Below are 14,751 nucleotides of genomic sequence, written 5' to 3' on the forward strand. Positions count from 1 at the left end.
TGTTGTTTTTAGAACGATCACAGACCTAGTTGACCTGGAAACCTTCACAGCAGTGTAAACACCTGTACAAGAAAGTTAATTTTGAAATTCTGGAACCAAATATTCAACTGACCCAGTAAGTCAGACCAAATACCCGTCTTCTATTTCCAGCTGTGGCTTGAAATTAATTGCTGCCAAACCAGTACAGTAAAGAATTATTTCCTGTTCTGATTTGTCCTCCCTACATTCATCAGACTACATTATGGGCTTCCCCAAGCTGCAGGTTGCATATCAGTGTTTAATAGTTGCAAAGGATTCTGTAATCCATTGATTTATCAGCTCATTTTCAAATCTTATGCAGTACTTAGTAATGAGTCCCACTATTTAAATCTTTTGGAAGATGGTAGTTCCTCGTGTAAATTTTAAACTTTATATTTCATAGTACCCAATCTTTTCTCACTCCAATTTTCCTAAGGAAATAATTGAAGTTATGAGAAGCTAGCAACTCTTATTAATAACATTCCACACAAAACTTACAATGTTGCAGAACTTTGTCGTATTTCCACTGAATTTCTGTCTTCTAGGAAAGGCATCCCTAACAAATACACGCCTTCCAGTAGAAAGCCATTGAATATCATTTCCCTCATAGAACTTTCTCTATTTCTACTGTACCCCTTTGGATATTGTGTAATCAAAGCTTCCTGCTACACTCAACCTGTGGTTGGCAGCCCAGATTTGCATAATAGCATAATAAAATTTTATTTTATTCCCTACTCCAACTAATCCTTCCGTTTCATTTGTATTGGCTGGCAGTCCTATCAGGGCACAATGTCATCAGTCAAACACTGCATTTGGATACTTTGGGGTCATCTGTATATATTTACGGTTAACGTTGCTTCTCATTCCCCCAAGCACCATGACATCAACAAGGCCAAGTGTCACGCTGATTTTGTTCAACCCCACAGCACTCTGCCCCCCCCCCCCCCCCCCCCCCTTTCAGGTTGGAACAGATTCTTCCTGCCTCTTGACAGACAGGAAGCCTCACTCAACTCATACACACAAATTACTTTTTTTTTTCCCCCTATCTTGACTGCTTTCCCTCCAGCTTCAAGGAACCTAGTAAGAGCTCAGATTCACATTGTCTCACAGTCTGGTGAAGACCTTCAGTGACCAGGTCACTGCTGTCCTTTTTGTCTAGTAATACCTTCCAGCAACACTCAAATTTCCACCACCCATGACTAGGTGGTGAGAAACTGCCCTCTTCCCCACAGGCTGGAGCCTCAGGTCTCACACCCATTGTAGATTTGCCTGATTTTTTAAAATTTTTTATTTTTGCAGATAAGCTGAAGAGCACAGCAGCACCTCATAGCTGTGACAAGTCAGACATGTGGCAGTGCAAGCAGCTAGCAGCTCAGTGAAGGCTATAACTTAACTTTGAACATGCATGCGTGCCACAGCATTGTACTCAGCTTTTTAGCAAGCAGGACTTTGCTACATTTCAGACCTTCGCAAATCTTGGGCTGAAAAAGGGGGGTTAGGCAGTGTCTAAGGGGCCTACTTGACCTTAAGACACTCAACACATTATCTCATTCCAAAGATCCTCCATCAGTATTGCGAAGAGGTTACTGATTGACAGTCTCCAGCTACTATTGGCTTATGTTTTAGTGTCCTCAAAGTTTTTTTCAGATCTTAACATCTGCTTTCTGACAATGTCTCCCCTCCACCTTGCATATCCTTTTGCTCTCAGACATTTGAGGCTGTGAGACTGCTTACACTTACCAAACTAATACCAAACTAATTGTGTATCTGTATTTATGTTTTCCTCTAATAACATATAACCGTTATTTTACAGCCCTTTCATCTTCATAACCACAGCACAGGACAGCCTCCCCCCCCCCCCCAGTGAAATGCCTACTTATCCTTCTGCAGAAGTTGCCAAGTCTCATCCAGACAACAAAAAATGAACTTTTACCGTTGCAAGTTTTCCTCTTCCAGATTATTGAAGCCAACGCATGGGTTTCTAAGGTGATTCTTTATCATTAGGATGTCCTTATTTTCCAAGGCCTGGTTTAGCACCACAACTGCTGACAACATTTCTACTGCAATAGACAGTTCATCATGTGCCAGGTAATTCTGTAGGACAATAATGTACCTCAGTCAGGAAGCTAAATAACCAGTGTAACGAATTTGAGTTACACGGTCCAGATACCATCAAGGAGATGGAACTGATTTAGAAAGCCTAAAGTGCTAAGACAAATTTCCTGGTCACAGGTATGTCACGTTAACACAGCACTGGTAGTAGAGCTTACTCTGTTTGCTACAAATCCTTCTGGCCTTTTGCCCCAGTCCCATCTCTTCTGATCATACCCTCTTACCCTAAGCAATATATGAAGGGTTAGTCCTCAGTAAGAGCATGCAACAATTAAAAAAGTCAGTCAATTTGTTGCAACACAAGAGCTCAGCCAGAGCAAAGTGTGTCAAGAAATGACTTCTGTAATTCAGTTTTGCCACTTTGATTGAAAACAATCATGCAATACATAACACCATGGTGAGAGAATTAAGTCCGATTTTACAAGACAACATGCTACGTTTGTCCTGTTTCATGGCTCGGCTACATAACATCAGAGAGCAGGTCATAAGCATTTCACTCTTACCACAGCGTTCTGTTGTTGGAGGTTGAACAGCTCAGTCTGATAGACAACAGCAGCAAATGAGTGAACAACAGGCAGCTGCGCCTCCGGTTTCATCAGTGCAACCAGTGTTTTACTAGGATCACAGTTACGAATTGCAGTATTGATATTGTCAACTGCTATAAGTTCTAGAGAACAGCAGGGAAAGAAAAGCCTATTAATTTTTACAAGCCATTTGTTTTCTGTGCCATGTAGATGACAGGTTATCCAGAGAGTATTATTTGCTGTCATTGGAGGAAAAAGTCAGGTTTTATAAGACAAACTGCTGAATGTTGCAAAACATGTCTATTCAAAAAATTGCAGCAAATAATTGACCAGAGGACTATAAATAGTTTCTGGACTTGTAGATATTAGGGATCAACTATTGTACCTGTATTCCAAAGCGAGGATCTGACTCATTCTAGCACATGGAGAAGGACCTAATGTCTCTCCTCGTGTTTGCTTGCAGCATGTTCCTCTCAGTATGTCAGCTCAAGCACTCCAGTTCCACCTCAACCCAAATTCAACCCAAATGTTCATTTTCTTCTGTTGCATTTCTTCCCTCGCCACCTCTTCCTTTCAGCAGGACCTAACTCAGCCAGCTAAAGCAAACCTGTCCTGCCATACCAATGACATTTTTTATCGTCTCTTTTAGGATGCCTGGTAGAAATTGATGAGTAAGTTTAGAAGTGGAATTTTCAGTGGCTAAAGTGAGAGGGGGGGAACATATGGTACAGCTTCTAAAAGTTTGTGTGCTATCAGTTGTCCATTTAAGTCTGGAAGATCAGTCCTCATAAGTATTGCTGTCTAGAAATTGTCCTCTCCTCCACAGCTCAAATTTAATGTCAGACAGACCACCATAGAGAAGTACTAATGCAACCCTTCTTGGTATCAGAACAGCACCTGATTTCTGTTTTGCTGAACACACTTCAGAGATCTGAATGCCAGCAGAAAAACACTGAAAAACACTCCCATCTAAGCCACAGCAACCTGGCAACACTTCCTCTCTTAGTCAGTGACCATAATTGCACTCCTGGAGGAGCCAATTCTGAAGAAACCCAGGCTGGGACGCACCCAGGAATATGTTGCACAAGGTACAGCCTCAGTCTTGCATAAACAGGAAACAACCTTAAAGGTTAGAGAGTGTATGGCAGAGTAAAGAATGATAATTATGTAAATGTCGTTTCCATCAGCAAAATAGCCCCCCTTTCTTCCACCTTATCTCATGACTTTCCTCTTTTCCAGGGAATGCTTTTAGTCACCACTGACTGCTCAAGTCTGTACAGGACTGCTTGTACAGCTGACACCATTCTTGTTTCATGTATGCAACACCACTTGGGTCTTATTATAAGAAATTAAGACTTCAAAAACCTTTTAAAGTAATCAGGCCCACCTAAATAAGCTCTTTGCTTCTCATTTCAATTGTTCTGAAGCATGGTCACATGGGGCCATGTAGTTCTTGAAGGCTCCCTTTTGGCTACTCCTGTGGTTAGAAACAGCAAAGGCTCTCAAAGCTACTGCATGCATGCTTTTTAGAGAAAAGAGCAAAGAAAAGACCTAGAGTCCACAAATAAACTAAACTAGCTCTGTAGTCAGCAACTAAACAATTGATTCCTAATTTAGGAACTGAGCATGCAACTTACAAAACACACACTAACAAGTTCACATTCCAATAACAAAAATGCTATTTTTCCTTTTTAAATCAGACATAAGAAATAAGTTGCTCTCCAAAGCACCATTACTGCTTTTCATAGATCACAATTTTCATTATTTTGTTTACCAAGGAGCACCCCTTTTAGAGGAAGGTACTGCTCACCATGCCTAACCAATCTAAAATAGGATAACATTTGAGCTAGTAACTTTGCTTCTGGCTTAGGTTGACCTCACTGTACCAACTTTAAGTTACATTACAAAAGCAGTCAGCCTGGATTCAAAGCATTGGAAATAGAGAAAACAGCCACTAAGCCATGCTCAGATATAGCATGAAATGACAGCGGCTTAACAAAGCTGAACCTCTTAGCAAAGAAGTTTCCAGTCAAAAGAAGCGATGCATGCACTGCAAATTTAGATCCCCTTTAACTATATTTTTTGAAACTACAGATTAAATTTAGATATGTGCATCTAAAAATAAGAATAATTTTTCTCTGGAATGTGATTGCAAAATATTCTTCCATTTGATTGTTCTAATTTAATGCTACAATGATGTTCATCTCTCCTACTGTGCAAGTCACCAAGCTACGCACTCTGTTCAGTTTGTGACAATGCATTTACCAGTAGCTTAAGTCATTCATAGGTGTTAGGTAAAAAGAATACATCCACTGTAACACAGATTGATGACTTGGCAATTGTGACATTGAGATGGACAGTTACAAAATAAAATGAATGCACATGGTTTCAGAGTGAGAAACCTAGTCTGTATGCAAGGAATTGGGGATTCGATTAATCATCTTAACATAATTAAACAGTGATGCTAAAAAATGAGTATTAAAACAGTTACTCACTAAGCTTGTGAGCCTCAGCTTCCGCATTGGCAACACTAACTTCTTTCTGTATTTCACTTTTGTCGAGCATAATTGGACCCCCTGCTATCTATCATCAGAAAAAAAAAAGATTTGATTATGCTTGCAAGTTTGATGCGAGATAAGGGATAAAAACCCTTGATGGGACACTAGAATTTGATTGCAGTATTGCCTGGGCACCAAACACAATGTCACAGTAAACACAGCATTAATCTTTCCCTGTGATTTTTATCTTACTCAGAATGTGGGATTTTCTCCCTGAAACTCAATTCCACCAAAATTCTTTCATAGACATTAATGGTTCAATATTATCTTTTGTTGTACTCAAGTTACAAATGAGTTGTACTCATTTTCAAAACAGACATTATTAGGGGTTGCATGACGTATCCCAGATTTTATTCTGATATCTTAGCAATTACTTAAAAGTGAGTCATGCTCTTCAGAGCAAATGCAACTACTTTGGTATTGATTAGTACATTAGTTATTCTAAAATCTTGATAAAGTTATTTCTTAAGTGATACTGAAGGTAGAGTAGGGTAATTTCTCTCTGGATTAAGTTAGCTAAAAAAAAAGAAATCAAACTGATGCATAGTACCCATTCCATTCAATTACCTGCATTTTCTGTGCTTTAGAATCACACAATTGCAATAGGTACCATGAGGAATTTTGTGGCAGAACTTCAAGTAGGCTTAGAGCAGGACGGTTCAAACCTGCCATCAGTGCCACTTCATCTTGCCAGTCAATAGCCTCATTCACTTGGACTAAAGCTATGTGAACTGAAATGAAAACAATGCTTATAAACAGCACATATGTTTTTGAAAAAAATAAATAAAAATCAAGTCTGTCAGCATCTCACTTTTTGTGAAAGCCAAATAGAGTGTCAGTCATTATCCAGCAGAAGATTATTTCAAGATCAGTCCTGTAAAGCAGAGTTTGATTCTATATGAGCCCATGCGGGAGCAGTTTATCTACAGCTAACTAATGGGTAGAAGCTTATGAACAAATTTCAGGTGTATATAGAAGAGGGGGTCAAAATTTACAGTATTCTGCAAACAGAAGGAACTGAAACATGAGGAAAAAAGAAGGCAAAAAAGATTGGATTCTGAACTGCGGAAACTTTACAGCAAAACCCACAAACAGACATTAGCCCGGAAGATTAGTAGAGTAGGAAAAGCAAGAAAAACCTGTTGTAGACAGACATTAGCTACTTCTGTATGTTTTATGAGTTTCCACAGAAATATTTTGTTTGTTCCTGTGGATTTAAGCCATGTTCAGCTGCAATCTGGAAGACCACGTGTTACATGCACACTTCTGTAAGGATCCTGAATGGCTTACTGTTGATCTTATTGATATTGCCTTGAATCTCAGCTTGTGTCAGCAGTTCTTCATAGACATCTCTCTCCTCTTCAGAGATTGTGCCGTTCTAACAAAACAAAATGTTGTTAGTCAACAAAAATTTTGCAGGGAGAAACGCTATTAGTGGGAGTCATTAAAACTACATCAGCTAAGTATTTGCTGGATGCACTCAAAGGAATTTGTTGACCACATCAACCAAAAGTACCTGCCCATTGTGGTAACTGATTGAGCAATATTTAAAGCATTTTCTGCTTTCTGTATAGTACAAGTATAAATACATTGCAGTATTTTTCATCAGCAGAAAGCACTGTCTCATGTAAAAACAAAGCAAGTAATTTCACACTGAAGACCTGGGGAAAAGATTATATTTTATGCCCCAAAAAGGTATCATTCCCTTTGGAACTTTTTTTTTTTAAACAGAGAAATTGTTAAAAGTGATAGGAAAAATTGTCTGTTTTATTTATTTTTAGACTTAAGTGACTCCTTAAGATTCCTTGATCAAAGTTGAACTACATCAAACTCATACAAACCATAATCTAGAATTGTCTGTCAGTTTGTTAGATTACCATTACTGATCTTATTTAGCTTTTTTTTCCTAATTGCGCTAATATTTAAATTTAATGTAACTTTGAAATAATACGACAGCATGAAGAGCAACATGAAGGAACATATGTACTGTGAGAGGTAATAAAACACCACTACCTTAAGTCTTGCACTTGATTGTTTTCTCCTTTTAGCTTCAAAGAGTTCATTTTGATAGTCCTGAGCAAGTTCCTCATCCACATTTAGCAACATTGCATTTGGGTTCCTCAGAGTTGCAATGGTTTGCTCAGCTATTCCCTTCTCAATAGCTTCGTTAATTGCTATTACTGCAGCATGCACTAAAATTAAAAGTACAATCCAAGATTTCAGGAAGCAATTCAAATATTCAAATTAAGTGATTTCCTTTACCTCAGGCTTCTTAAAAAGTAAAAAGTAGATAACATGCTATAGACAGCAGAAATTCCACTTTCTTCATTAAATCATGGCAAACTACCAGTTAACAGGAAATCTCAGTTTTTGTAGCAAGATAACAAAATAATTCTATTAAGTTTGGAAGTAGCAGTAGAAGAACCCAAGAAAAACAGTCTGTATGTACAATCACAAGATTAATTGCAGCTTGCCTAAATCCTACCCTTCCAGTCAGCTGCCACATATAAGTGCTCTGCTCTTTCAGCTTAAATCCCAGGATAGACAGCCACCTCCCCAGGAAGGATTTCAGAACACCAGGTTGGAAACCTTCTGCATCACATATTCATCATATCCATTTATTATTTATACTGTCTCCTGATTTATTTGAAATGAGTTTTTAATATGTGTAAGACTTTTATAAACAAGTACCACAATACTTTAATAAAGAGAAAAACAAAATTCAGCTTACTTCCTTCACACAGTTGTCATATAAGAACATGAATAATTCTCCTCCCTGTATCTTGTCTGTCTTTCAAAAATACCTGCCTGATCTAATGTCAAACAAATCTGTAGCTGCACTCTAATCTTAGAATGGCAAATACCCAATTCAACCATGTGTTTAAGAGCCAAAAGTTGCAAGAGACTACTTCTTATGGCCAGACCCTTGAATACATGGAATGACCAAAGAGACTAGGATAATCCAAAGAGAACAGGTTTAATGACTCATATTGATTCATTAGATGAAATGCAGATAATCAAGTTTTGCTAAGTGGCTATTGATTCTGAAGACTCTGATGTTTATTTAAATGTAACCCAGATATGTAAGAATGCAAACATGCAAATCCAGTGACAATTTCTGCACTAACTGAAAGAACACTGATTTCTGCATTAATGTCAAATCGTAAACTTTATTTCATGTTTATTTCAGAAATCTGAACTAGAATGAAAACATCAGGAAGGAAAACCCTCTATTTTTCTACACACAGATAAAAATGAGATTGGCTACCTTGAGCTAAATCAAAGCAGTATGTAGAGCTGCCAAGACGTCCAGATTTGTGTGCATCCTATGTTTTCAACCTCAGTGGTAATGACAATTCTGTTTACAGGTAGAGGGCAAGGCAGTTTCCCATTCTTTTTTTTTCTTTTCATGATAACGTGATGTTGTAATATGGGAAAAGTTCAGAATCAATCTTTCACCAATTTGAAAGGGTTAGAAAATGCTACAAGAGTGCATATTGCCCCTCAAACATTCCACTCCTAATGCTTCACTTAAGCTGCAGCAACAAAAACATTTATCTCAGAGGCAGCTTTGGTAGCACATTATGTCTGCTACATGTCATCCCTTCTCCCAGCTAAGGGTTACTGTTTTACTGACCAAAAACAAAACATGAGTTGTTTTACTATTCAAGTCCCATGTCATTTAGAAGGCAGTTACATGCAGGAATTGAAAGCATTTTTAGTCACTTTCATTAAGAGACATTTAAGAGACGGGTGGGTGCTACACTTACGCACATGGTTTAACAGTGGACTTGTAGTGTTAGGTGTGGATGGTCAGACTTGATGACCTTAAAGGTGTTTTCCAACCTAAATGACCCTATGATGTTTTGATCCTATGCAAAAGCATTGTTTATAATAAATATTCCTATATAGAACCTTTCAACTATAAGAAAGTTCAAACTCTGCAATTTGTGCCCCAAAAAGCATAGTTAAGAGTCCCTAGGCAGGGCACAATCCTGCATACCATGCCTAAAATTGTCTGAGACAAACCTTCTCCTTTCCTAAGAGAGGATCACCATGAGCAGTTAATGAAGAGAGTCACTGATATAATGGTCCCTACTTCTGTCACCTGAAAGCAGTAGTATGGAAAATTTCAAACAGCTAGAAGAACACACAAAAGGCTCTGCGCAGTTCTCAGAACATTACTGCACAGGATATGGAGAAAAAGTGTCATAAGCCTCACTACAGCCATTGAACAGCTCATTAATATAGCTTAAGTGTTAAACCTTTTTGAGAAGGCAACAAAACTTCAACTACCAAAAAATGCTCAACTCAAAGATTTGTTCTTTTTCTAGACAAGAATGGATATGGTCTTGTTTTTCCACTCAGAATAATTACATGATTGTATAAAAATCAAAGATCACTTGCAGCTGAGTTAGGTATAGAGTAAGGGCCAACACATCCCTCCCAGATGTTTCCTGCACACATTTGTTCCTTGAGGAAGGACCTGAGAAAAGGCTAGAGGAAGGGTTTTCTCCATAGCTACATTTTATCTGGACCAGCATGCCACAAAATAATAATAAAAAAACATGCTAGTAATTGCTTTAGTGGCATATTCATCTCAAAGATTTTTCAAACATTACTATATGTAATGTAATTGTTGATGGGTATTTAAAGAACCTATCCCAAATGTGGACAACAGCAGCTCCCCATTATCACCACAGAAGCTTGTCTAAGATTTACTTTCATATCACCAATAAAATGTATTGGGGGGAAAAAAACAAGAATGTCATCTTTCCTTACTCTATCAATACTAAACTGCTACACAGCCTGGAGTGTTTTGCTACTATTCTAAAAAAAATCACTTTTTGGGGATCAAGTTTAATTTAGGGTCTGTACACCTGAGTTTATAGCCTTCTAGTTCTTTTAGTAGATAAAGAAAATGAAAGACATTTGTTGATGACTAAAATTTTTGAGCTTTTCGAAAAACAAAGGTGCAAGAAATTCAGGAAAGCGGAACAGAAGAGCAGACCACTGGAAACTGAAAACAGGCAAATGAAGAATAAAGTGAAGCCACACGTTCTCAGAGTTACTGCAAAAGCTTGTCTAGCTGTTGTTGGATTTTCCATAGCTTGGCATTACACTCATGCTAGAAAGTTGTTCTGAAACAATTTTCACTAGTTCAGTTCAGCACAACAGCAGAGGAGAAACATCAGCAGCTGGCATGGAGGAAATGCAAGCAGAGAGCCACAATGGTTCTTTCGACTTCCAATGTTAACACCCACAGAAGTTTCAAGGGGCTAAGTAAAGATTGCATTTCTTAAGACATATCAGCCCTGAATCCACATATAACAAAAACATAGGAAAGATACAATCTCTTCCAAGGTCGTGTAATAGGCCTTGCTGACATAAGTGGAGCTAGCAACACATAGACATCAGACAGTGTCAAGGTTAGGAGAGCTGTGAGCTTGTGTTGGTGGATGTTGCAAACCTTGAAAACTACCAAAGGAAACAAAAAAAACAATTGGACTGGCAAGAGTAGTCTGAATGTATGAAAAAATTATTGTAAAAACTTGTTTTGAGGGCACTAAGTTTTACTCTTTGCACACTGATTTCTGCTATTGCTGACAGCACAGCAGGAGTCACTAGCAGTTGTTTCATTTCGTATTTCTTTTTTGCTTACTCCATTTCAGAAGCAGGATGGTAGCCCCCTTTCCTCTGGCAGGATCTCCATGTCAGTCTTTCCTAGTGCATGAGGGTTCCCACAGCAGATATTTCCTGTTCTGAGTCAGGGCACATTATCTATAGTACACGCTTTGCCCAAAGAGACAGAACCAGAATCAGGAAACCCTAATTTTCTACGGAGGGCTGAAAACATTTTGGAAGTTAAAGGAAACTACATATAGATGCTATAAAAAGCTTTCACAGAAGGAAGTTGTGACTCTTTCATCTCCAGGGAAAGAAGGAAGCTCACTAGAAAAGTGTTTGGTAGTCACTAAGTCTCTGAAAGTTTGCTAAAAAAAGCAAACTGTCCCCACTTCCAAAGACAGTATTTTGAGATCTGGCTTTGCACAAGCATACACAAAATTAAGCTGCAGCAGGCTACAGAGTATATGACAGAATGTGTATCAACATGAGGAAGCATGTTTTAAGTTCAAGTCTGGAAATTTCAGCACACTCGTTTATGAAGCAGCTTGTTTCAATTACGCTGCTTTGCAAGCTTTAAAAAGTTTTACTGGAACTTAATTATAATGCAGTTGTGTTTTTTCCCTGATGCCCCTTTCCTACGTTAACACTTCCCGATTTCACTAAATGTGTTGTCTTCACTAGCCCATTGTACCCCCTACAATGTGGAGGGGCCCACAGAGCTCAGTTCTACATTCTAGAGGAACACTAGCTACCAAAACACCAACCACATGCAAAAGCTAGGAAGAGATCTTTGTTTGGGGTAACACTTCCAGAGGCTGCATGGGTATATATATGTTCTTTCCTGCTCAAAATATGCAGACTGACGAGTTGCAAAAGGCCTTGCAACAATTATGCAACATGATAATAAATGAAAACTTGCTTGCCTTTTTCATTATTTATAGCAAGACAGATGCATTAAAACACAAAGTACTTTGTTGGCATTCTTTCAGTATTTAGTAGAAAACAAGAGCCATACTTACATGCAGCTTCGTCCACTGATAATTCACTGGCCAGAATCCCACCGATTTTACTAAAAGATGGCATCTGTATGCCATACTTCTCTAGCTCCTTTCGCATGTTGCTGATTTCTTCCTCTGTTCAAATAAAAAAATTATATAAACAAAGTCTGAAAAAATCCACTGTGAACCACCATACCTACAAATACGTGCATGACTTTTTTTTCCTTTTGAAAGCACATGTGACCAGGCATTCTTAGCAGTTTTTCCCTCCCTGTGTTGAAGGAATCTAAGATATGGCAAGTATTCCATGCAAATTCACTCCCTTCTGTCCTTCAAAGATGGATGTTTATTAAAAATAGCAACCTCCCATGTATTTAATTACAACATGCTTAACACAAGCTTAGGGGAGGAAAAAGACCATAATGGAAAATATGTACAATGTTAGCAGATTTACAGCATGAAGAAGTTATCTAATACGTGATTATATAAGCAGTTTATTACCTGTGAAGTCTACTTTTCCCAGTAGGTCCTGAATCTGTGGTGCTAATCCTAGTTTGAACAGATATAAACTGCAAAGTAAAAATATTAGAATTAGAAGTCCTGCATGTTGTTCATGTGTTCACTTTCCGTATAAACAGAGAATGCTTTTGTTAGGAAAGTTGCCACTGTGAAGCTTGTCCTTTAACCTTTGACTTTCATGGAGAGATATGGAATAAACTTAAACTAGCAAATTTTTTTATGTTGCATTTTAGGTATTACAGAAAGTGGTCTCTTTTGACTTGAAGTTTCAAAGAAGCATCTGTAAGAGGCACCGTCACTGTATCTCAGATCACAGAAGTGTAAACAAGCAATTGTCTTCCACTAACGGTTTCTAAAGAAACTCAGAAGTTAATATAGGCAAAAATCAGGATGTGAATGCACTTCAGTACAGCTTACAGCTTTGGATCCATAGTTTGCTTTTACTTACATCCTTATAGATAGTAGCTGCAGGCACGCAAATCACTGACACCTTTCTTATTAAGTGTACGAGAGCCTGCGCTTTGGTCCTCTCAAACACATTTGTGTCATTAACAATTTTGCTTTTGGAAAATGAAATAAACTCTGTGTAAAAGTGCTTTCCAGGCACTAATATTTTTGTTTCAATATAGAATAGAAAAATCCTATACTCATTATTGCTAGAGCTCTGGGTGATACCTGAAAAACAGCTAAGCATATTTTGCTCAATATTTTCCAAACACTAGACAGGCATTTATCTACAAAAGACTTTTATTATTATTTTAACCAGTGAAACTCAATGAACAAATAAATCCTGTGAAAAGGTATCAACTCTCAGCAAGTAAATTTTAAAAATAAGACTGAAATAACGTGTTCCTCCAAGAGGATTATTTTGCACCTCTTACTTAAATTACCTCTCCCACAACTTCATACATTGCCAATGCGCATTGTGGGTTGGTGTTTGTTTGTTGAGGAGGACATTTGCCTTCTGTTTTCATTTTTAACCTTTTTTTTTCTGGTCTACTAGTAAATTGCAAGTAGAGATTTGAAAGCAAGTATTTGTAGCTGCTACATTTCAGAGCACACAGAATCAGCATTTCATCTTCCGTGCTACTGCTGCTACTCCTCTGTCCTGTCACAACCTGGATGGTTGTAACAACACATCTCATGTATACAAACTTTTGGCTGCTGCAGTCCCTCAAATCATTGTTATGAAAGCTGAGAATAACTGTGCCAATCTCAGATGCAAGATAGTTATATAGGAGTGGAAAAAACACACAAGACTATAGTAATGAGCCAGGTCCCCTCTTTATCCTAAACTGCCTGACGGTCTTTTCTTGCAGACTTTAAAAGAGATATTGCTCTAAGCTCAAGGCAAGGATGGAGCACTGGCTGAGGTGCTGGGTGTCAACAGTAGTCATGGAAATCAGCAACATCATGGAACTAAGGACACTCAGAGGAAAATAATGAATGGTATGAACAGGAGGGACTCGTGGTGATGGTGTCTTTTTTTTCTTTCTCTCTTTTTTTTAAAAGCACTTCCCAAGAGAGCTGAGCAATGCACATTACTTCTGACACTGCTTCTTCTGAATAAACTTACTCACCACCAGGTGGTGCTGCAAATTTGCTTGCAGGGAACAGGAAGACATTTCTACTCTATATTAACATATAATTTCACTCGAAACAGTTTGCTCAATGCTTTTGTAGACGTAGCTTGAGCCTCAGGGAACCCAGAGAAAATCAAAAGCAGGTTGAGAATGATGGACATGATGCAATGGGCACAGGGGAGAAACAAAGGTGAAAGGGCATTTCCAGGTGAAGCTACCTTTGCATCACCCATGAAGAACTGCAGTTGTGATCAACCAGAAGCTCATAGGTCTTGTTTTAAGCTTAGCTCATGTACAGCATGCCCTAACAAACAAACGTGAAAATAGCATATCCTTTTTATTTTTTTTTAAACATATGTTTGTTATTCTACCACTTCCTAGGAAAACAATGTGTTGAAAATGTTCGGTTTCAGCAGGATAGTTTGTCCAGGATGTAGCAGTGATCTGTTTGTAAAGATTATTTGAAAATTATATATTTAAGGGAGCAGGGGGAGGGAGAAGAATCAAATCTCCAACACCACTTTTTAGGAACAAGAATCACTATTAGCACTTAGATTTAAACAAAGCAGCTCTTAGTCCAGGACCAAATCCAAATCAGCTTTCATAAGAATAATGCTGCAAGAAATGAGAAATATTTTTTTTTCAGGTCTGATTTAAGTATTGATGTTTCTACAGGAAAAAATAAGATGGTACTTGTACTCAGCAGGAATCCAGAAATTGTTTGCTAAATCATTCCTTCCTGGACAGAGCAGTACTGTATTTGGCTGCAAGTTTTTTTTTTCACATGCTGTAAGGGCAATGGTCTTCATTT

General features: G+C 38.1%; 1 protein-coding gene across 6 annotated transcripts in view; it reads right to left on the reverse strand.

Annotated features, from left to right (window-relative positions):
• IQGAP2 (IQ motif containing GTPase activating protein 2) overlaps nucleotides 1-14,751 on the reverse strand; it is a 126,966-nt gene that overhangs the window by 41,976 nt on the left and 70,239 nt on the right. Inside the window, exons 6-13 of one of the 6 annotated variants that reach the window (XM_040541764.1) lie at nucleotides 12,340-12,407; nucleotides 11,860-11,973; nucleotides 7,226-7,404; nucleotides 6,503-6,590; nucleotides 5,780-5,943; nucleotides 5,150-5,237; nucleotides 2,634-2,797; nucleotides 1,952-2,112 (exon numbers count right to left, since the gene is read on the reverse strand). In XM_040541764.1, coding sequence (XP_040397698.1) covers nucleotides 1,952-2,112; nucleotides 2,634-2,797; nucleotides 5,150-5,237; nucleotides 5,780-5,943; nucleotides 6,503-6,590; nucleotides 7,226-7,404; nucleotides 11,860-11,973; nucleotides 12,340-12,407 — 1,026 coding nt within the window. Of the gene's footprint in view, nucleotides 1-1,951; nucleotides 2,113-2,633; nucleotides 2,798-5,149; nucleotides 5,238-5,779; nucleotides 5,944-6,502; nucleotides 6,591-7,222; nucleotides 7,405-11,859; nucleotides 11,974-12,339; nucleotides 12,408-14,751 lie in introns of all 6 variants that reach the window. The other 5 variants (XM_040541763.1, XM_040541766.1, XM_040541765.1 and 2 more) reach the window with 5 other exon arrangements.

Source organism: Cygnus olor, chromosome Z, assembly GCF_009769625.2.
Source record: "Cygnus olor isolate bCygOlo1 chromosome Z, bCygOlo1.pri.v2, whole genome shotgun sequence".
Classification (NCBI taxonomy): Eukaryota; Metazoa; Chordata; class Aves; order Anseriformes; family Anatidae; genus Cygnus; species Cygnus olor.